The sequence below is a fragment of the Vombatus ursinus genome, unplaced genomic scaffold (assembly GCF_900497805.2).
Source record: "Vombatus ursinus unplaced genomic scaffold, bare-nosed wombat genome assembly UNPS02009205.1, whole genome shotgun sequence".
NCBI classification, from domain to species: Eukaryota; Metazoa; Chordata; class Mammalia; order Diprotodontia; family Vombatidae; genus Vombatus; species Vombatus ursinus.
In genome coordinates, this window is record NW_020948983.1 from 64,631,436 (window position 1) to 64,656,387 (window position 24,952).

The following is a 24,952-nucleotide window of genomic DNA, read 5'->3' on the forward strand; positions in this document are numbered from 1 at the left end:
GGATATGGATCTAGTAGTGGTATTGCTGGGTCAAAAGGTATGCATGGTTTAATAGCCCTTTGGGCATAGATCCAAATTGCTTTCCAGAATGGCTGAATCAGTTCCCAACTCCACCAACAGTGCATTAGTGTCTCAATTTTCCCATGTCCCCTCCAATATCCACTACCCTCCTTTTCCACCATACTAGTCAATCTGATAGGTGTGGGGTAGCACCTCAGAGTTGTCCTAATCTGCACTTCTTTGGTCAATAGTGATCTAGAGCATTTTAACTATATGACTATAGATAGCTCTGATTATTTCATCCAAAAACTGCCTGTTCAAACACCTTGACCATTTATCAATTGAGGAATGGCTCTTATTTTTTATAAATTTGACTCAATTCTCTATACATTTATCAGAGAAACTTGCTGTAAAATTTTCCCCCAGAGTTATAATTACTAACTGTGTATTTCTCTCCACCCTATTTTTAAAAAATTTTCCAGGGAGACTGAATTCAATGTTGACATGATCAAAATCACTTCACAAGAGCTCCTCTGGAGCCCTTCAAAATAACCATCCAGCCATTCAGAGAGATGTTGATATTTCCTGAAACATTAGTCATCTGGTTGCTCTGAATGGCCTTCAGTGGACTCAACATGTTGCAACAGCAGGAAGATGTACAGCCAATCTATACTGCACAACTCCTATAGAGACCTAGAAAATATGTCAAATAGAGTTCTGAACAAGAAATCCAAGAAAAAAAAATCAAGAGTCATTTTTCCAGGCCCATTCTGAACAGGGAAAGAGAGAGTGAGAGAGAGAGAGAGAGAGAGAGAGAGAGAGAGAGAGAGAGAGATCTGTGGATTCTGGAGATGAAGTCTATCCAAAAATGATTGAATAAAGAATGCAGGTGCAGGGAAAGGCTATGTACCAGGGGAAGAAAACGTCTCAAATTCAGCAAAGAGAGGCCTAAATTTAAGCAGTTGCAGAAATATCAGCAAACTGGCAGCTCTATTGTTCACTACCCAATTTTATTTCACAGAACCAAGGAGTAGACCTAAATCTATGAGAGGTGCTGCAGAGTGAAGAGTGGTTGCAGGTCCTAGGTAGTATACCAAACAAGGAACAAATTCAGAAGCCAACAGCAGTTGCATGGCTGATCCTAGAAGCAGAGTGGGGTCTCAGTGCCAACTTCCAACCTAGTCTGAAGCCTAAAGCAGAATAACTAGGGCAGAAATCCAAGACCAAAGAAGAACCTGCAGTTCTGTTCCTCCAAACCAGCAACACTTTCTGCGTGGCTGAAAGTGGGTGGGTCTGGCAGCAGCCTACTGGAACTTCCAATTGTTCCTACAGGAACAATCTCATAGACATGTTGTTTAAACCCAAACCCAGAACAGGAACTTGGAGAACTGAGATCAGCAGGGCAAAAATCAGACTTTGCACCAGATCAGACCAGTTTGGGAACGCTGAAAACTTGCAGGCATCCAATCTAAGTTGTTCTCAATACCTTCAAGAATACTGTTGCAGGACCAGACCAGATCTTCCCTCCAGAAGTATAGAAAGCTCTGCCCTAACATCAAGTCCAAAGTCAGGAAGTAGGTTGGAAGAATAAGCAAACAAACAAAAATCCCATGATAAAAAACTATTATGGTAACACTTAAGACACAAACCTAGAAAAGGATGGCTCCAAATAGCTACAAGTAGAAAGGCCCATAGAAAAACATAGCATGAATTAAACTAGAATTACTGGAAGAGATGAAACAGGAGTTGAAAAGAGTTTAACAGTGTTTCACAAATGAGCTTGGAATACAATTTTTTCAGAAGGCAAAAGATATGGCCTTACAACTAAGAATAAAATAGCCAGAAAAAAATGGACTCAATAAAATGGAGGACTTTCAAGAATTTCTGGCAAAAAAATCAAAAGCTGAATAGAAACTTTGAAGAGCAAGGAAGTCAAGAAAAATATATAATGATCTTTTAAAAATGAAAAGTATAAATTGATATCACATTGCCTGTCTTTTCAACAGGTGGGGGAGGAACTGGAAGGAGGGAGAGAATTTGTAACTCAAAAATTGTTTTTAAATGCACGCTAAAAATAAATAAATAATATATATTTAAGAGATGGAAAGAGGAGGAAAGAATACACAAGTGGGAGAGAGGGGAGGAAAGATGGGGAAAATTATCTCATCTAATCAGAGTGTTCAAGTAGTCTATACAAACATGGAGGAAGGGGCATAGGCAGGGGTGGGGAACCTACAGCCTCAAGGCCACATGTAGCCCTCCAGGTCCTCAAGTGTGGCCCTTTGACTGAATCCAAACATCACAGAACAAATTCCCTTAATAAAAGGACTCAGTCAAAAGGCCTCACCCAAGGTCCTAGAAAGCCATATGTGGGCTTGAGGCTGTAAGGTCCCCACCCCTGCAGAAGCAGCAGGTGACACTTTTGCATGATTCTCATCTGAACTTGTCAAAAGGGAAAAATAACATACAGAGTTGGACAGAAAAATACATTTCATTCAGCAGGGTAACAAGAGGGAAAAGGGATAAGGTAAAATGAAAAAGGCAGGGACTAGTCCTAAGTAAAATAAACTCTAACAATAAACAAAAATATTTATTGAAAACTGAGGGAATGTCCACCAAAAGGAGAATGGATGAACAACTTATGTTATAGAAATGTGACTGAATAATGCTGTGGTGTAAGAAATGATGAAGGAAATGGCTTCAGAAAAAAAAAAAGCAACAACAAATCTAGTTTTAACTGATTTTAAAAACTTGTTTTAACTGATGCAGAGTGAAGTGAGCAGAAAGGGACAGAAAGAATGGGAAAATTTATTTCACATAATTGAAGTGTGCAAGTAGAATAAACAAAAACGAAGTAGATAGGGAGGAATGGTTGATACTTCTGTGTGACACACACACACACAAATACACACAGTCGGGTACAGAAATACATTTTACTCAATAGATAAAAGAGGGGACAATCTGCAGTAAGTTTCTCTGATGAAGGTCTAAGATAAGAAACTTATTAAATAATTAAAAGTAATGAAAGAATATTGGTGGGTTTTGGAAAAACAGATATGCTCATTAACTGCCAGAACTGCAAGCTAATAGAATCTTTTGAAAAGATGTATGACAGTACACAGCAAAGGGAATATTCAAAGTGAAAGGAATACTATAATCAAAAACATGGAATAAGAAAGGTATATTTAGACCAGTTCGGTGGAAGCACAAGATTCATGAAGGAGAATAGTTAAAAGGTAGAATGAGGCCAGATTATGGAAGACAAGCCATCTAAAAAAAAGAATGTTTTAAATCACAGGATTATATTTTAAAAGAAATGAAAATTTTTTACTATTTTCTAAATGTACAGCTATTTGAAATAGGTCAATTAAATATCATCTGCTAGTTCTTAAGAATCTTGCTTTCATCAATATTAAAGGACCTATGGAGGCCCTATGCCATTTTTTAAATTAGATTTTTATGAAATTACTTGTAATTAATATATCACTTGACTATTAGACAAGTACTTCTTAAATCTGATTTCCTTAAGTATTTTCAATAAACAGTCCTTCTAATTTAAGTATAGTGCCTATCAAAATTACCATAAAACTTACTAAAATCCTAATTAATTTTGATTCTATGAACTGTGTCGAGGAGAGTACACTGTGTTCTATTAAATGAGGTCTTACTACACCTAAATACTAAATTCACCAAGCAAACTAAAAGTATAAACAAAATTACAGAAAAAAAAAACATTTAAATTATGTAAGGGAATGAACTGGCAAGGTAATAGTGACCAATGTGATACAGGTTAACAATCCCAGATATTAAAAGAATTTTAAGCATTTTACTAATGAATGACAACTAGTTAAGTTTCGTGTCCAAGAAATCATGATTCGACTTAAGAGCTTACATTTATAGAAGGGCCCAGGCCAGTCATCTCTCATTCCTCTTCTAGCTTTATTTATCAATCAGTGGAAATTGCCATCTTGTCTCCTGTGAGCATCTTTCCCTTTGTCCACCCTATATAGCTCCCTTTTATGTGTTACCTTACTTTTAGAACGTAAGTCTTTTGCAAAAGGCAGGAAGTGTTTTTCTTTTTGCTTATATTTGTAACTCTTGGCTTATCACAGTGTCTGGCTATATTAAGCACTAAATAAATGGTTGTTGACTATTAGCTGATTACAAACTTATTAGGGATAAAAAATTAATAGTAAGAGATCAAAGAGGTTGTTATATTTGCTAAATTTTGTTGCAAAGGCTGTAAGAGGAAGTTAAGGGTTTTGTTTTTGTTTTTACAAGATCAACTCGTCTTACTCTTGGACAACAGTGGTTGGGTACTAGTGGGAATATGAAGAAAGAATCCAAAAGATATTTCACAGGAAAAACTATCAGAATCATATAACTGTTCAGATCAATCAACTGGCATTTACAAGGTGCTAACTACTTGCTACTTCTTATACACTGCGCTATGTGCTAGGGAATGAAAGACAAACACGAAACAGCATCTTCCTTCAAGGCCTACACTCCACAGTAGCAGGGGAAATACTATTGGATACACATTATCTGCAAAATATTCATGATTTAAATACAAGATAATTTCAGGTGAGGAGACCTTAGCAACTGAGGATCAGGATGCAGGGTGTAACTGAGCCTTGAAGTAAACCAGGGATTCTAAGAGTTGGCAGTGAGGTGAAAGTACATTCCTGGGAGTCATACTGCACAAAGTCACACAGACCAGAGATAGAATGTTCTTTATCAGGAACAGCAAAGGAAGGAAAGTAATGTATAATAAACCTGGAAAGGGAGGTTGGAGATAAATTGTGAAAGGCTTTAAATGTCAAATGAGAAATCTGAATTTGATACTAGAAATAATATAAGTAGTTGGTAATGTGGAACTGGACCTCAGGAAAGAGACTAGACTAGAGTTAAGTACATGGATCTAGGAGTCGTTTGTATGAAGATGACAATTAAATACTTGGGAGTTAATGAGGTCACCAAGACTGTACACAAAGAGAAAAGAAAAAAGGGCCCAGGACAGAACCCTGCAGTATACCCATAGTTAGGTTGGTGATCCAGCAAAGAAATATGAGAAAGAATAGTTACACAAAGAAGAGAACCAAGAGAACAATGTCATGAAAACCCAGAAAAGGAGAGTTCTCATCCTTCTTAACCTCTCTGTAGCATTTGACACTGTTGACCACTCTCTCCTTTTCTGGGTTTTCATGACATTGCTCTCTTGGTTCTCTTCTTTGTGTAACTATTCTTATTCATATTTCTTTGCTGGATCGCCAACCTAACTCTGGGTAACTGGTGAAAGTAGTTTTGGTTGACTGAAGAAGTGAGGAGACAGACTACAAAGGGTTGAAAAATTAATGAGATGATAGGAAGGAGAGAGCAAGTAATATTACCCCCTCTTAGAGATCAGTCAATGAAAAGCATCTATTTATTAAAGTGACAGACATTGTGCTAACTGCTGGGAATACAAATACAACTGGAAAGACAGGCCCTGCCCTCCAGGAGCTTGTATTCTAATGGGTGAAGATAACATATAAAAGCTGAAAAAGGGGAGGGCAGATAGTAGAAAAAGCCAGAGTAGAGCCAGGAGAGGAACAAGACATAGCACCCCTAGTCATCCTCCTTAAAAGGAGGTTCTGGGAGAAGCCATCCAATCAGAGAGGCCACACAGGAGGAGGGTACTTCCAATTTGTGAATTAAGTCTGGGAGTGCAGCCAGGAGAGAAATTAGGAAACGGAAGCTAAAAAATGTTAAGTAGTTTGTATAAGATCACATAACAAGTAAGTGGCAAAACCAAGATTAGAATTTGGATTTTCTCATTCCAGACTCAGCTCCCTTTCCATCATACCACATTATCTCCTTCATCATTATCAGTTGAACAAGCATTTATTAAGAGCCTACTATTACACTTACTAGCTGTGTGACTCTGGGCAAGTCACTTAATCCCAACTGCCTTTAAAAAAAAAAAGAGCCTACTATAGTTTCAAATACTTAGCTAGACGCTGGAAACAAAAAGATTGAAATGAAACAGTTCCCGTCCACAAAGATATCACATTCTATTGAGGGATACAACATATTCATAGCTAAGTAAAAGTAAATACAAAAAGTACACAGGCATTGAGGAAGGGGCATCAACAACTAAGGGAATCAAGAAAAGCCTCCTGAAGAAAGCCTGAAACTTGAATGGTTCAAGGAAGTCAGGACAGGAGGGAGCATGCCAACACTCCTACTCAAACTCCAAATTCTAGGACAAAATATAAACTCTTCTGTTTAGTTTTTAAAGTCCTTCAAAATCTGGCCTCAACCTACACTTCCAGTATCATCGCACATTATGCTCCTTCTTGAGCTCTATGGTTAAGAAGCCAGCTAAACTGGCTTTTCTTCTGCTATACCAAAAAAGCACTGTATTCCATCTCTGTGTCTGTACTGGCCATCCTCCTTCCTAGAATGTACCTCCTTCCTCACTTTTGGCCTTCTTCATCAACCTGGAAGATTAGATGATGAACTACCAAAGGAGACTTGAGAAGGAGAATCCATTACTTCTTCAAGATCAGCTTAAGCACTATCTGCTCCTCCTGACTGCTACCCCCTCTTCTCATGCCAACTTGTGCCTTCCCTCGATAAATTACCTTGCATTTCTTTTCTATTTATTCTGTATATGCTGATGTATGTAAATGATTCCCTTGATATAAACTCTCTGAGAGAAGGAACTGTTTCACTATGGTCTTTGCACCCCCAGAGCCTAGCACAGTACCTGTCACAAAATAGCTTAATAAATGTTTGTGGAGCACTGCTACTCAAATTGCTCTTAAAGATCACCCATGTGTGGTTATGGATCATGACCTCAATTGTCAGTTCCAATGGTACACTTTTAGTTTTTAGGTTACTTGACCTCTCTGTAGCATGGTACTTAGCCACCCCTCCTTTTCCTCTGCCCCCATCCCCATTTCTATGATATGTTTCAATTCATTGCCTATACTTCCTAATCTCTCACTCATTCCTCAATACTTTGTAATGTGACTTCTTACCTCACCACTCAACTGAGACTGTTTTTTAAAAAGTTACCAAGGATCTCTAAATTGCCAAATCTGATGGCCTTTCCTCAGTCCTCACCCTATCTCTTGCATTTGATAATGTTAACCACAATCTCTTTGGGGATACTCTTTCCTCTTAGGGTTTTCAAAGATACCCTTCATTCATTTCTTACCTAATCCTTTCCAGTCTCCTTTGCTGGTTCATCATCTGTATCATATTTCCTATCTGTGGGAGGTAGAAAAAGCAAGATTTGGCAACTGATTGGATATGTGGACTGAGGGAGAGTAAGATGTAGAGGATAATGTCAAGCTTATACATCTGGGAGCCTGGAAGGATGACACAGTCCTCAACTGAAACAGAAAAATTTGGAAGATGGGGAAATTTAAGGAGCAATTTAATGAGTTCAGTTTTAGACCTACTGAGTTTGAGATAGCTCTTGGACATCCATTTTTAAATGTTCAATACGAAATAGGTGATGAAGAAATGAAGCTTGGGGAGGTACTGAGGCTGGATGTATAGATCTGGGGGTCATCTGAATGGAAACAACAATTAAACCTTGTGTTTCTGTGCTGGATGTCCCACATGCCTAGAATGCACTCCCTTCTTGCCTCCACCTCAGTCTCTCTCTTACTTTAAGATACAGTTCAAACAGCATCTTCTACATGAAGCCTTTCCTAATCCCTCCAACTGCTGGCATCCTCTCTCCCAAAGTATCTTGCATTTAACTACTTTGTATTTATGATATCTATATTTTTACATGAAATTATCTCTCCCATTAGAATATAAGCTTCTCCTTTTTGTGGTTGTAAAGAACTGGAAACTGAGAGAATGCCCATCAATTGGAAAATGGATAAACAAAGTCATGGCATATTAATGTGATGGGATATATGTGAAGGTGATAAAGAAGATGATTTCAAAGAAACATGAAAAGACTCGTATGAATCGGTGCGAAGTAAAGTGAGTAGAACCAGGAGAACAATTTATGTAATAAAAACAATATTGTAAAGACAAACAACCTTGAAAGACTTACGAAATCTGATCAACACAATGACTAACTACAATTACAGAGGACATATGATGAAATATGCTACCCAATTTCAGAAAGAGAGGTGATGAACTCAGAATGCATGAAGATTGAGAAATACTTTTTTTTTTTTACTTAGCCAATGGGGAAATTTGTTTTGCTTGACTATACATGTGTGTAACAGGTTTTGATTTGCTTGCTTTCTCAGTGGGAGAAAGCAGGAGGGAGAGAATGTGGACCTGAAAATAAAATTGAATTTTAAAAATTTTAAGCTTAACAGATAACTGGAGGAAAAATCTTTGCAGCAAGTTTATCTGATAAAGGTCTCACTTCCAAGACATATAAGGACCTGATTCAAATTTGTAAGTCATTCTCCAATAGAAAAAAATAGTCAAATGATATGAACAGGAAGTTTTCAAAGGAAGAAATCCAAGCTAGCAATAATCATTAAAAAATGCTCTACATTGCCAGTTTAATTAAAGAAATGCAAATTAAAGCAACTTTGAACTTCTACCTTACACCTATGAGACTGGCAAAGAAGACAAAAGAGGAAAATGTCAAATACTGAAGGGACTGTGGGAAAAGAGGCACACTAGTTGCACTTCTGGAATTGTGAAACGGTCTACCCATTCTGGAAACCAATTAGGAACTATGTCCCCAAAATTACTAAACTGTGCACACTCTTTGACCCAGCAATACCATTACCAGGACTCCACCTTCAAAGAAAACAAAAAACAAAAAACAAAAAAGGAAAAAGACTTATGTATATAAAAATGTTAATAGTAGCTCTTTTCATGGTAGCCAAATTTTGGAAACTTAAGAAGATATCCTCCTTTTGGAGAATGACTAAACAAATGTGGTCTATAAATGTAATGGAATATTATAAATGCCATAAGAAATGATAAAGTGGGCAGTTTCAAAGGAAATTGGGAAGACCCTATGAAATCATACAGGGTAATATGAGCAAAATTAGGAGAACAATCTATACAACTATAACATTATAGAGTAAAACAATTTTGAAAGAGTTTAGAATTCTGATCAGCAAAAAAAGAAGAGAAGGAAAATGAAACACTCCATTCACCTCAGGAGAGGTGATGAACTTAAAATTCAGAAAGAGATGTACATTTTCAGGAATGCCCAATGTAGGAATTTGTTTGCCAAACTACAGGGGCAATTTGAGGGCCTTATTTTTATCTTTTTTTAAGTGCTTAATGGGGTGGGAGATTAGGGTAGTAGGAGGGATGGATTAGTAAATGGGGAAAAATAGAAATACTTTTAAAAAATTATGAGTAGCATTTTCTTTAAAGATACCAGTTTTCGAAAAATCGTGTTAAAATACAAGTCCAACCAACACATTAATATTATTATTATGATTATCTTCTAAATTATTAGTATCCATGCAGAGTATATTGCTTTTATGTTTAAACTGTATGCTAATAAAAAATAATGTAAGCTCTTTGTGAGAAGGAATTGTTTCCTACTGTGTACTTGTATCTCCAGTGACAAGTGCTTGTCAAATATTAGTTGTTAAAAAAATACTTAGTGATTGTTTGGTTGTTCTTCCTATTTCTGACTGAATCTTCTCTGTCTCTTCCTCTGGTTCCATCTTTCTCCTCCACTCTTCTGCTTCAGTCTTCCTCTTTATTTATACCCTTTCATTTGGTCATGTCTATTACTCTCATGTCAATATAATTCTTACATCTCTATCTCCAAATGAATACTTTCGTCTGAGCTTTAACTTCCAAATACTTACTGGTTGTTGCCACCTAAATGTCTTGCTGGCACCTCAAACCAACATGCCCCACTCTTTATTTCTTCTAAGACCTGCTCTTCCTCCAGAAAACTGACTAAGTGCATTATCTTTGTTAATGGCACAATTATTCTCAATCACCTTGACTCAAAAACTTAAAGGTTATTGTTGATTTTTCCTATCATCCAGCCACCAACTCTTGTTAATTCTATTCCCATGTCTCTCATATGTGCTTCCTTACTACCATTCCCACTAGCAACACTATCAGTTCAGGCTCTTACTCACTTTTGCTTACAGAACTACCAGATTTAAGTTTCTTTTATATCCAATAAATCATTCAACAAGCATGTATTAAATGTCTATCATATACCAGCCACTGTGTCAAGTATTGATGGTACAAAGACAGAAAGGTTAAATAATCCCAGTTCTCAAGAAGATTACAGTCCCTCCTATATACCATTACTTAACATTCCCAAAGCATACCTCCAGAGTTTTCAATGGCTTGCTATTACCTAGTGAGTAAAATCTGAACTCCCTATTCTAGCATGCAGGTCCTCCACAATCTGTAACCACTTACTTTTTTTCAATCATGTGTTACACTACTCTCTTCAAATACTATATTCCTCAAATTTGACTTAGTAGTCATGTCTTAGAACATTGTCATTTTTTCTTGCTTCTCTGCCTTTGTTCATGTTACTCTCTATGCTTGGAATACATTTTCTCCTTTCTACTATCATCCAGAACCCAGCTCAAATACTCTCTTTTTTTATGAAGCATTTCCAATTCCCCCAGCAGGAATGACCTCCTTTTTCTTCATTCTCTCAGCATTCTGTACCTCTCTTATTCACTTGCCATAATCATAATTTGCATTAGAGTTATTTACATTTTATTTTTCATATTAGATTATAGAATAAGACCCTTTAAAAAATTTATTTTGTACCTTTTTTTCTGAGAAGTGCTTTGCACATAGCAAGAGCTTGAGAAATGTTTGCTGAAATTAATTATTTGATTTGTCAATCTTAATAAAGCAACGAATTTAGTAGTTTTTAAAGCAATGATACATATACATACATACACACACACACATACAAACACTTTATATGGGTTTGTAATCTTTAAAAACATCCTAAAATGTTTTTCTTTCTTTTTTGTTTGTTTTTTGTTTTTTTTTAGGCAATTGGGGTTCAGTGACTTGCCCAGGGTCACACAGCTAGTAAGTGTCAAGTGTTTGGTCTGAGGCTGGATTTGAACTCAAGTACTTCTGACTTCAGGGCCAGTGCTCCATCCACTGCGCCACCTAGCTGCCCCAATGTTTTTCTTTCTTAAAAAAGAAATTGAGGACATGAGAAAAATATGAAGATAAAACACCAGATGTACTTTAAATTATTGCCAAAATATTCCAGAAAATACAACCTATTAATATGCAAGTTGACCTGATGCCAGTTAAAGTGGCAATTTAATTTAGGTTTCAATTTTACAGTGTTGCTTGAATACAGTGTAATTATTAGTAAGAGATTGCATGGCCTCAAATTTTAAGAATTTTATGCTAGACTTTTCAATCTCAAGCTACTGTATCACTGCTGAAATTTCCAGCTTGACTTTCAGAATCTCTGATCATAAGCAATCTTACCTATTATATTTCATCCTAACCTATGTACCACTTTGAAAACTCAAATTCTCTCATTTTATTCAGACTGTTACTTTTCCCTTTGTTATATCTGACTTCTCCTGTACCCTAGGTCCCAATGATCATGCTTTAGCAATTAATAAAACAATATATATTTACATGTTCTTTAATTACATACGTGTGGTTTTTAGCAAAAAAAAATAGTTTTTTTGAATGTCTTGATTTATAATACTGCAGATGCCTTAAACATAGAGTTCTCATGCTCCCTATATGGTTCACCTCCTACATTCAATACTGCCCAAAGCACAGAGCTTCTATTTTGTCTTCTCATTTGGGCCTTCTCTCCTTAGATATTATCCTCTATCTTGGACACTATTTTTAGATACTATCACCACAACATCACATTCTAAGACTATTATAACAAATGGCACTTCCTTTTTTAAAAAGCTGCTGACCCCCGCCACAGATGGACTCAACTTGCCCAACTGATTTTCCATTTCTACCCATTTCCAAACTCATCTTTTATTTAATTCTGATGTCCAGCTTCCCTCCTTGTGTTCCCAGACCCAAATAACTGCTGGAGAAAGCCTCAAAACCATGCAGACCTGATCCACTGTATTTACATTACAAAACTCCAATTCAGCCACGGCTACTGCCAAGCGTTTCAACACATCTTTCATAGAACCCTTGGTTTATTATCTGTGAAGTTGTGCCAGACTTTTTTTCTTTAAACTTTACTCTCTACAACAAAAATACTCAGTTTCTGATGAGTTCTAATTTTACTCTGTCAAGATGACTGAAACTACACAGTATAAATTTCTCCTACTTCCTCTATCACCTCACCATAACCTTATCTTTCTCTATTAATCCTCTTATTTTTTTTTTTAACGTAGGCTAAGAGGAAGATATGACTTTGTGGGCTCTGTTTCCTATCTCTTCTTGACTCTTAAAGGGTCCTGTTCACACTTTTCTTTAGAAATTTTAATCTTTCTGACTCTCCTGGTTCCATTTTTGTTGAAATTGTTACACTCTTGCCTGGAAACTCTCTTTTGTTTATTTCTATTATTTCTTCACTATTCCAGTTTTCCATATGCCTCTCAGAAAGCAACTGTTGGAATTTTCCTCAAATCTCAGTCCTTGGTCCTTTCTTTCTATCCCCTGGAAAACTCACCTATTCTCACACAACCTATGCAGATGACTCCTAAACCTCTTTCTCTCCAATTCTGTCTTACTTGTGTTTGAATCTATATTGCCTCTACCAACTAGATAATTTTCATTTGTATGGTCCAATCTTGCCCAAACTCAACATTTCCAAAATAAATTTCATCATCATTCCCCATTACAACCTCACTCTCTTGATCAAGGGACCATCCACCATTCTCTTCATCCAGGCTTCACAACTCAACTCATCCTTCCTTGTTCCTTATATTCTGTTAATTCATTCATGTAATTTGTCCTTCAAAATGTTTATCCAGTGGTGAGAATATGTCTGACAGTATACAAACTATTCTATCAGACATGCTCCCTGGGACTAGATGCTTTTGCTTAACTCCATTTGCTGCTCCACAGGGGAGAGTTCACTAAGGGCAGGAGGCAATAACTATGATACAAAGATAAAAGACATCAAACTAAAATGTACTTTTTAAACTACAAAATGTTTTTCACATTCCTCTCCTATTTGGTTGCCAACACTAATTCAAATCCTCCCCTATTTCAGTGGTCACATCGCTTTAGAGCTAGAAGAGATCTTGTAGAACACATCTGGTCCAACTACCTCATTTTCAAGATGAGAAAACTGAGGCCCAGAGATTTTTCCCAAAGTCATATAGATATCAAGTGGCAGAGCAACAATTCAAGTTCAGGTCCTCTGACTCCAAATCTAGCACTTTTTACACTGCAACACAGGTTTCCCTTGTTGTACTTTCTCTTCCCTTTAGTTCATCAATACTGCTGCAAGTTGTTTTCTGAAATACCACTTTTATCTGAGTGATTGCTCCTTATATCATAATTTATAATGATTTCTTATTAGTGTTTGCATGATGTTTCAACTCTTCTACTCGTCACCTGTCTCAATAACCTAATCCCAATTATCTTTTTATCTTTATCTCCCACTATTCTACAATGCAAACCTATGCTATATCTTGTTCTATTCAATGTTCCCCAAAATATGCCATGCTCATTCCTACCTCCAAGGCTTTGCAAATTACACTGCCATATCTAGAATTACTTCTCTTCTTCTTTTTAATCTCACTTTTTCTTTAAGACCTAGCTTAGTCTTACCACCTCTGTGAGATTTTTTCCCAATTGTACCATAGCTCATGGTAATCTCTCACTCTTCTGAATCCAGGTAGCATCAATCATCTAGAAGCAACATAGAATAGTAGACAAAGTTTGAGACTTGGCAGCCATCAAAGACTATCTGAGATAAGTCCTGCCTCAGATATTTATCAGGTATGTGACTCTGGACAAATCACTTAAATTTCAGTTTCTATATTCGTAAAATGTGGATAATAACACCTACTTCACAAGGTTATTGTGAGGATCAAAAGAGACAAGGTGCTTCACAAAGTTTAAAATGCTGTATAAAATGAAGCTATTTTAATTATAAATACTTCTCAACACAACTGACATTGGAATTTTTAGCTCCTTGAGATCGAATTCAGTTTTATACAGCATTATAGCCCCACACCTAAAAGTAACTTGGGCAGAAGAGATAACTCAATTAAGAGTTTATGGATAGTAGCCACCAACTCCAATGATTCCTGTTATCACTTCTATTGATGACTCCCAAAGTAGATCATCACATAACTCACAAATCAACATTTACATGTCAAAAAAACAGACTACAGTCTCTTTAAAATTTAACATGCCAAAAATGGAATTCATTTTTCCCCTCCCATAAACTGGCTCCCCTTTCCAACTTCTCCTTTGCTTTAAAAAGATTGAAAAAAAATTTTTTATTTCGCTTTTCATATCATCTTCATATCCAAATACTTACCTCTCCTTCCCCTACCAAAAGAGATACAAAGTAAAAAAGAGAAAAAATATCCAAACTTTTCTATTGTTGTTAACTGTGTCACTATAATACTGGCTTCCAAGTTTCAAAGTCCTGAAGACAGTGCCTCTTCCTTCTTCATCTTCCCTGCTCACTCACCAAGTCCTATTTGTTGAAATGTATCCTAGCCTGGGACCTTCTTTTCTTTTTAAATTGAATCTCCTTGTTTTGCCTAGGCTAGAACCACGGCTTCCACTCCCCTGCTGGATCCTACTAATGACTGGCACAGAAGCTTTGATCTGCTCTATTTCCATACTGCTCCTCATTAGGTAGCCCAGTGCACTGAGTCCTCACTCTCCCCACTCTGGGGCTCACTATACACTATTAGTACCAGATTTAATGTGGACAATGATCAGTTTCAATCCTACTGAGACTCAGAACTCCTGAAGTCAAGTGATCCACCAGCTTTCGACGACTCTAGAGGACAGAGTGAGGCTGATGATTTTTTGCAGTTCTGCGTCACTTAAATCTAATTCATGAGCAAGTCAAAACATCACTCTCATGATGTCATTGGTCCTCTAAAAGAAGGAAGGACAAACAACAACCATAGTAGCAGAGATTACAGAGACATGTAACACCACACACTGTTGGTCCTGAGTTTTTGTTTTTTTGAGTCACTACCCTAGAATAAACCACAGACTGTGCTAATCTAGGCCCTCAATACTTCTCATCTGGATTCTTAAAACAGCTTTCCAATTGGCCTCTGGGTCTTCTGTCTCTCCCCTAACTGAACCAGTCTTTACAGAGTTCCTAAACTGATATTCCTAAAATATAAATATGACTATGTCACCCTCCTACTCAAAGATCTCCAAAAATTCCCAATAAATCAAGGAGTACATCAAGGATGCCCAATATCCTCACTATTATTTTACATAACTGTGAAATGCTAGCAATAAGACAACAGAAATAAATTAAAGTTGTAAAGATAGGTAAAAAGAAGATAAATCCATCCCTATTTGCGGATATGGTTTACTGCAAAAAATTCCAGTGAATCAGCAAAGATATTGACACAATAGTTTCAACTAAGTTGCAGGCTATATATAATAAAAAAAACAAATCTGGCTTTGGAGTCAGGAGGACCCAAGTTCAAATTCAGTCTCAGACACATGATACTTACTAGCTGTGTGACCCTGGGCAAGTCACTTAACCCTGACTGCCTCACTAAAAAGTAAAAAAAAAAAACCAAACCCCAAAAAACAAAAACAAAAACAAAATCTATGTAATAATAACAAAAGCCAAAAGGTAATGACTGAAAGGGAAATTTCATTCCAAATAATTACAAAATGTATAAAATATATGGGGATAAATATACCAAAGCATACAAAATACTTGTATGGGTTCAATTATGAAATACTCCTTAAAGAAAAAAAAAACAACTTCAATAGGTGGAGGAATATTTAGTGCTTGAATGGGCTGGGCCAATATAATAAAAAATAACAATATCATAAAGTTAATTTGCACTTTAATGCTATACAAATCAAGTTATCAAAGGGATACTTGATAGAACAATAAAATAATTCATTTGGATAAATAACAGATCTAAAATATAGAGGGAAATGATGGAATGAAGTAGAGATGAAGGAGAAATACACTTACAGACCTCAAACTATATTTTAAAGCACCAGTAGTGATCAAAATCACTTGGCATTGCTTAAAAAGTAAAGAAGTAGCTCAATGGAACAGAGTAGAGGATCAGAAACAACAGAACTCAATTAACTTAGGGTTCAATAAAGTGGAAACATAAATTATTTAGGAAAGAGTACGCTCATTGATTAAAAAAAAACTGCTAGTAAAACTGGAAAACAGTCTGACTGAATTTTAAGCTTAATCCAATACTTCATTCTATATTCCATGATACAGTCTAAATGAATAGATGACTTTAATATTAAAGATCATACTACAAAACTTAGAAGTCTAGAAGATCATATACCTTTCACAGCTATGGGCAGATGTAGTCTTGACCTCATAAGGGATGGAGGCAATTACAGAAGATTAAAGAGATAACTTTGATTACATGGAATTGAAAAGCTTTTGCACAAACAAAAGTATTGCACCTGGAATAAGAAGGGAATCAGGGAAAATGGAAAAAAAGGAGAAAATATTTGTATTAAATTTGCCTAATTTGTTATTGTTTAGTCATTTCTCAGTCACTTCCAACTCTTCATGACCCCTTCTGGGTTTTTCTTGGCAGAGATACTAGAGTGGTTTGCCATTTCCTTCTCCAGCTCATTTTACAGATGAGAAAACTGAGGTAAACAGGGTTAAGTGACTTGCCCAGGGTCACACAGCTAGTGTCTGAGTCTGGATATGAATTCAGGAAGAAGTCTTCCTCATTCTATCCACTTTAGAGGTGGTGGTGGTTGTTGTTGCAACAAGTGGTCAAAGGCTATGAAAGTTCTTAAAAGAATTGCAAACTATTAACAACCTTGTGAAAGAATGTTCCCAATCAACAACAAGAAGAAATTCAAATCAAAACAACCTGAGGTTTCACCTAACAGTGCAAATGGGCAAAGACTATAAACACAATAATAATCAATGTTGGAAGGAGTTGTGGGGAGACAGGCAAACTAATGCATGGTTAGTACAGCCGTGAATCAGTACAACCATTCTGGAAAGCAATTTGGAATTCTGCAAATAGAGTTTAAAGTCCATATCCTCAGACTCAGAGATTTCACTATTGGGCTTATACCCCAAGGAGGTCATTAATAAGAAGAAAGCCATCATATAAACCAAAATATTTATAGTAGAACTTTTTATGACAGAAATGAATTAGAAACATAGTAGATGCCCTTCAACTGGGGAATGGCTAAACAAATTTGTGGTACATGACTATGCTCTAAGAACTGATGAATGTGATGAATACAGAAAAGCATGGGAAAAATCTACATATGATGCAGAGTGAAGCAAGCAGAGCCAAGGAAACAATATACACAATAACTGCAACAATGTAAATATAAAGAATTACCTAAAAAAGGGAATACTGCAAAATTATAAGGAATGAGCATTGCCAGAATGAACAGATATGAGAAAATACTCCCATTCTACCCTTTGGCAGAGGGTAGAATACCCATATATTGCACATATTTTCAGATTTTTTTTGATCAGTTATAGTGATTTTTTCCCCTTTATTTTTTCTCTTAAAAATATTTGTTATATAGGATGGCTCTCTAGGAGGGTTGAGGGAGGTGTACTGGGGAAAAGTATGGGAAAAGACACCAATAAAAACTAAAATATTTTCAATGTCTCCTATGGCTTGTATGATAAAATGCATAAGCCTATATGATAAAATCATCTATTTGGCAATTAAAGCTGTCCACAATCTCATTCCCATTTACCATTTCCAGTCTTATTTCATTTGATATTCCTTCACATGATCTCTGCTCCAGTCACAGTAGCCTGCTAGCTCTTCCCTATAAATTACATTCCATTTCTTGGCTAGTGTTTCCTCTGTTTCTGGAATGTATTCTTTCCTCCTCCTTCCATATGATAGCCTTTGAAATTCTTGAAGATAACCATTGTGTTCCATCACCCTCTCCGCTGATCCCCCACCTTACGTCCAACCAGTCTTCTCACCTTTCTCATAAAATCCTAGCAACCTTCAAAGCACAGATCAAAGGGCATTTCTTACATGAGAGCTTTTTTCTGACACCCCCCCCCCAGCCCATTTATTAGCACACTGTCCCTCTTGAAATTACTTACTATTTGCTTATTTTGTATTACATTGTATACTGCAGTAGAATATAAGTTCATCCTTCATTTCTGTCTTTGTATCCCCAGAGTCTTGCAAATAATGAGAGCTCATTAAACATTTGTTGAACTGAGTTAACATTCTCTGATACAGGGAATATTGCAATGGTCTCCTCCTAGTTGATTTGGTCTGCTTCCAAACTTTGCACACTCTAATCCAATTTGTACCTGACAATCAGATTAATATTTCTAAAAGTTTCCAGGTTCCATCCCAACTCTAGAATCTACAATGACCTTCCTCTTACAAAAAGTAACTCCTCAAAAAAAGGTTGGAGACTTAGATTAAAACAATTAACTAAACTCCTCAGCTTTGTTATCCAAGGTCTCCAACAACTGTGTCCACATTATTCCTCCAACCTTGTACTATTCAAAATATGAACCTTCTACTCTTAAATCGATATATCGACTCCTCCAATTCTACCAAAAAAAAAAAATACAACCCCACAACTCCAAGTTCATTTTGGCTTTTAAACTCTGATTTATGCTGTTCCCTCCACCTGAAGTCCTCTCATTCCAGACAACTCAAATTCTATGCTTCCATTCCGGACACAACTCAAACCCAGTTATTCTGCCAAGTTGTCCTGCTCCACTCTAATCCACAAATGACCTTTCACTTCTCGGAATTCATCTGGCATTTGTAGTCTGTACCACAGAATCTAGTACTGTTTTCTCTAGTTATTATAATAAAATAAACTTTGTGTGTTCACATAGGTAAGTTCATCAAGGGGATGCACTGTTTTCCACTTCTTCTGTATCATCCCTAAAGAAGTAGCCACTAAAAAGGGTTAACTTTTACCTGATCTTCACCCTAAATGGTCCCAAATTACTGAGGTTTTACTGTACTGTAAATATCACACATACTACATTAATACCATCTAGTTAAACTGTTTCTCCTTCTCGCAGAACTACAAGCCATTAGGGCATTTATATTGTGGTCTCATATCTTAATATTCCTCTCTATCCTTTATGGATTTTGTTTTTTTGCTTTTGACATCACTATTAACCCCTTTGGCATAGGAATATATTACTACCGATGGTAATACGTAGTGTATAAATAGCAATACACAGTAGTATATATTGCATTATATATAGTAAACATATAGTGAAATGATAGTATTAATAAAACATCGAAGTCAAAGGGACAAGAAATGAGGCAGGTAAAAAGCAACCAGAAAACACCGGCTTTGAATAGAGAAATGAAAGAAACTACAGTACTTTGTGTTCAAGACCAATAGTTTTCCATAAATGGAAAAAAAGTGTGAGGGTCTTTTCTATCCCATATTCAATAACCTATATATTGACCAGAGACTTAAAAATAGAGAAGACCTTTAGAACTTGTTCTAATACAACATCAAAGACTGATAATGGTACCTATAACTTACTTTTCTCAATACTTCTCAATTTTTAAAAAATGACATCTGGGGTTCATAAACGAGCATGGAGTAGGAAGATGTAAGTTTTTTGCTCTGTTTTTTTGGGGGGGGGCGGAGGTAAGTTTAAGATGCTTTAGCTACTAGGTGACAGCTGTACAAAAACATGGACAAAAATCTGAACTAATATTAAAATATTACAAGAGGAAGCGTTAGGCGACAACACTCAATATTCATCTGAGAATATTCCTTCAACAGAAGAGTCCCCGTATGCATTTCATGTAATATGAAAAGGGGGAAAGTGAATAGGAAAGGAAAAGAAGGAAGGTATCTGCCGACCCTGGGGCTCCTTTCTTCCTCCCCACCTTTCCTTCCCTAAAAGCCGCCGGGAATAGAAAGGCTGTTGGATGTACCTTCCACGCCAGGAACAATACATTGAGGATGGCCAGCAAAGGGCAGGGTCCGTTTTCATTCTGGGTGATAATGGGCGTGTTCTCTTCCTTCCACTGGATCCACTTGATGTGATACACAGACTGTCCTGGGAAGCGCTCTTTGGAGGCCGCCAGCACCTGAGCGGCCTCTCCCTCCTCCGTGCAGAGAGGGGCAGCTCCGCCGGACGCGGTCTCCTCCTCCTCCGGGCCCTTGGGCTCGGGCCCGTCCTCACTGCAGAATTCGGAGCTGCTGGGACAAGAATGCAGATTGGAGAAGGACTCCAGGGAATCCAGGCTCGGAGATTCCCCGGGAGGGCTCGGGACGCTGCTGCTACTGGGACTGCTGCTGCTGCTGCTGGGGCTGCTGCTGCTGCTTCTGAGGCCGCCGCCGCCGCCGGCATCTCCAGCCGTCGGCGGACAAGTCCCCGCGGGAGCCGGTCCTCCTCCGGCCTCGGCTTTCTCCGAGGCAGCGGTCACCTTGTGCTGCCCTCTCGGAGCCGCCTCCGAGGCCGCGGGGCTCTCTCTCTTGTGCTTCTGCTCCGAGCCGGGGTGGGAGCCGCCGGCTCCGGGGTCCGGAGCGGTGACCCCGGGAGAATGCGCTTGCGGGCGGCTCCCGGGGCCGGCCACCGCCCCCTGCCCATCGCGGGCGCTGCTAGGCTCTGCGGACGGCTTCGCTTCAGGGTTGTGCCCAGCGCTGTTCTTGTTTTCATCTGCCCCTCCCTCGACAAAAGTCGTCCCCGTTGCCGGCGCCGCGGCCGCCTCCGCCCCGTGTCCTAGCGGCTGCCGGCTCTCGGGGCTGCTCTCCATGCCGAGCCGCCAGCCCCCGACTCTATCTAGATCTTGGCCGCTTCTCTTCAGAGAGAGGCTTAGACGCCATGACAGCGGCACGGACAGCTACAGCGCCTCGGCGCGGGACGTCACGGGGGTGGAGGGCGGGAGCGCGCGCGCGGAGGAGCAGCAGCAGGGCTCCTCGGTCCCCTCCCTTCAGTCCCGTTGTGCCCGCGTGCCGGCTGGTTCCGGACGCGCCTCTTCGTGGCAGCGCGCCCGGTGATAGGGCAGCGGTCTAGGGGGCGGGTTCAAAAAGGGAGAGAAGAAGGTACAACCCAAAGAGCACCGCCTTGAGCTCTTACGGGCGCGCCCCCGCGTTCCTTACGAGGGAGTCGGGCAAGTACGGCTCCACCCTCCACTGAGAGCGCAGGGGGCGGGCCGTGGGCGCGCCCGTCCGCACCCTGGAGGTTAGCCGCTGCTGGAGTAGGAAAACATCTTCTCGTGCAGGAAGTTGAACCTGAGGACGGCCAGGCTTGCGCAGAGAAGATGCAGCTGGTCCCCCCCCCCGCAACACGCCAGTTCTTTTTTGGAGTTTTTTTTTTTTTCTTAAGCCTTGGACCGCAGCTAAGTAACATATCCGGGGCTAAGGAGCCGGCGTTTTGGCGGCGCACGGCTGACAGAGAAGACGTTCTGGAGGTGGAGAAGAGAACGTGGTCTCCCGTTGCAGGCTGCCCAATCCACTGATGCTGTGGAAGGGACTTGGGAGAGGTGGATCCGAAGCCCGACCCGCCCAGATGTCCGCCAGAACCCTCGGTTCTCTCTCTCTTTGACAGGTAGAGGAGACTTGGGTTCAGTGCTGAGCCACTGCGGAAGTGACCCCTCTGGTGAAGCGTCAGAGTCCCGGGAGGCTGCTGGTCCCCAAGAATCCGGGTTCATTCAGGCCCCAAACAGAAAATCGTTCCTCGTAAATTCCTCTAGTCACCACGGTTTGGCGAGCTGGGCTCTTCTTTGTCACTTGTCCCGCAACGAGGAGATTGTTTCTTATCAGCTTTGGCCTCTCTTTTAAAGCCAGAAAGTTCTTGAACTTGCCAGGGGAGACTTAGGGAAAACAAAACAAAATCAAAACTTTTTTCTCCCTGGTGCCAACGGAGGGTTCTAGGATCTTTCTAACCAAGTTGTCCTGAGAAAGTAGACGGAATTGTGGATTTGCCGGGCTTTCTTCCAGTTTAACGCCCATCAGTTACTGCTTTCTGAAACTTAAAAACAACAACAACAACAATAACAAACTGCTTCAAGAGTGAAGTATTAAAGATAAACTATTTTCCCTATTCAAAAATCACACTTAGAACACTTTGATATTATGCAGCTCTCCAGGTAAAATGCAGTGGGGGAACTTTTTCTTCCCTTAAGGCAGATTCTATGAGGTTTTGTTTTTGGTTTTTGCCATTTTGCCCTGCCTTAAGTATCTCCTCTAGTCAATCCTCTCAGCTGTCAAATTAATCTTCCTAAAGGTCAGGGCTGACCATCTCACCCTTTGTTCAGTAAACTCAGATCTTTTAGTTTTCGAAGCTCTACATAAGCTGGCCTACTCCCACCTTTCCATTCTTCTTGGACTTGGAATCAGGAAACCTCCATTTCAATACAGACCTTGACTGTTAACTTCATAATTTATAAAATAGGGGTAATACACTGTCTACCCCATAGAATTGTTGTGAAGAAAGTGCTATGTAATAAGTACGCTTAGTGGCTGTGTGACTGGCCTTGGGTGATTTATTTAACCGATGTTTTTGGTCTCAGTTTCCTAAACTGTGAAATGAGGATAATAACCGCAGTTACCTGAAAGGGTTGTAGTGAGGATCAAGTGATCTATTTTGTAAAGTGCTTAGCACAGTACCTGACAATAGTATGTAAATGCTTATTCCCTTCCCTTCCCCCATATAATCTGTTACGAGAAAATAGATCAGTGGCAAATTTCAGTGTTACTCCTTGAAAGACAGTATGGTATGACAGATTGCTGGACTTGGAGACTGGAGACAGGAGAACTGGGTTTCAATCCTGACCTTGACTGTTAACATCAAAATTTATAAAATAGGAATGATATTTGCCTGTCTACTCCCAGGGTTGTGAAGAAAGGGCTGTGTAAACCTTAAAGCAGTTTATGAATCTATGTTTTGTATATTATTCATGACCAGTGTCAATAGCACTTATGTAATAAATATGTGCACAGTTTAGTATAACCTTAGCACATACAATAAGGAACACTGTAAAAGGCCCTTTCTGAAAGAAAGCTCGCCACAGCTATTTAAAATTTTTATTAAAAGATTTTCATATCTCGTACGTTCAAATGCTCAAATATTTACTTTAAAAAGCAAGAGAATCCAAAATAATATTTTTCTACTTTTAAAACAGCGATAACATTGGCTCTGATAATGTATGTAAAACATATTGCAATCCTCAAAGCACTATATAAATGCTAGCATTGCTAAAAATAATAATCAAGAATGTATTTAGAAGTCTAGAATGTTCAAGGTGTTGGGGATGCAAAGAAGAAAATTAAATAAGCTGTCCCCCAAAGAGTTTACATTCTATTGGGCTTCCACAGCATTCAGAGTGATAGAAAAAGAGGGGAAAGGGATTCATGCATTCTTTGGGCACAATGAGCTGGATAAAGACTCCATAATACCTTACCCTGGCCATCTAACTGAAAAAGTGAGATTTCTTTTAACTTGGCCACCTAACATTTCTTTCCAATAATTGTTGGAACTAAACTATTTTGAAAAAACTTCATACACTAATAAAAGACATCAAGCTATGCTTTGTTAGATTTGTCATTCAGTCTACCATCCTTAAAATGGAAACCAATAAGAATATTCACTTAGGCATGTAATATCATTTTAATGGATTTTTCATGAAATTTGATATACTATTTAAGGACATAAAGATGCATGCATCTGATTTTTTTGGTTCAGTATGCTCTGAAAAAAAATCTATATTTGAGCAGAGCTTATTTTTCTGAAGGCAAAAATGTCTGGGAAGATGTTATTAAATGTAAGTGAAAGAAATACAGGCAAGTGCAGTTATTGTGTATAAATAAGAATTTTAAAGAATGAAGCAAGAAAGAGAAAAATGGCAAAACCATTAGGATTTCAAATCCCTACTTTGCACAGAAATCAGCTGATATTTCAATTGTATTTTCTGATCTATGTTTATTCATATTCTTTAAAGTTCATTTTATAGACTTGTTGCATTCTTATGAGTTTATTATATCAGAATTATTTTTCCTTGAGAAATACATTTCTAATTTAATAACAATAATATTAATAAAATTAAGTCTTGTATCATGGTATCATAGATGTAGTGTCAGGAAGGACCTTAGAGGTCAACCAGAATTTCACTTTACAAGTGACTTTCCAGGAAAGATATAATCCATGTCCAAAGAAGAATTACTACTAAATGCTTCAGAGAATGAGTCACTTAACTATTTCTTGATCACCTACCATGTACCAGGCAACACCACCTTACTAGGTATTAAGAGGTATGAGATGTAGTTTTCTTTAATGTGCTTAAAATCTAGTATATGATCATAAAAAGATAACTAAGATTCAAAGCAAGTGATATAGATGTGGGAGTGTGCTGGTAAATGTTTAACAGCTTCTCCAGAAAAAAAAAATTGAACACATTTTGAACACTTTAAAATTTAATCTGCATTATTAACATTTTCTACATTGCTTCTTAAGTCTAGCCAATCAACAAAGCAATAAATAAAACCCTGATTTGTAGCAAGATTTTGACGTGTAAATGTTCATACTGAAAATTTAATAGCTCTCCTGAGCCAGCATAAACTGGCTTCCTCACACCACTGTATAAACATATCAAAGGCTAGTAGTTTTAGTACTTACTGCCTTTGCCATGTTTGGCACCACTGGCAGATTAGGAAAGTGGGGTTTGAAATAGTCCTGAATAATGACTGGAATTTCAGAAGACAGAGAAGAGAGGGAAAGAAAGTTTTTCCAGGATTTATATAATCTCAGCCCTCAAAGAGTTTATGATCTCTCAAAATTAAGTTCTTCAGTATCTTTGTTTTACCTAAGTCAAATGACTTTTTCCTCCTTCTACTTTGACCAAACTCTTTGTGGTATTTGACAACA

General features: G+C 38.2%; 1 protein-coding gene across 1 annotated transcript in view; it reads right to left on the minus strand.

The window, feature by feature from the left end:
- Window positions 1-20,914, minus strand: part of MINDY2 (MINDY lysine 48 deubiquitinase 2) — a 121,989-nt gene extending 101,075 nt beyond the window's left edge. Inside the window, exon 1 of the mRNA XM_027851810.1 lies at window positions 20,019-20,914. Coding sequence (XP_027707611.1) covers window positions 20,019-20,843 — 825 coding nt within the window. The 5' untranslated portion in view covers window positions 20,844-20,914. The remainder of the gene's footprint in view (window positions 1-20,018) is intronic.
- Between the last annotated feature and the right edge of the window lie 4,038 nt (window positions 20,915-24,952).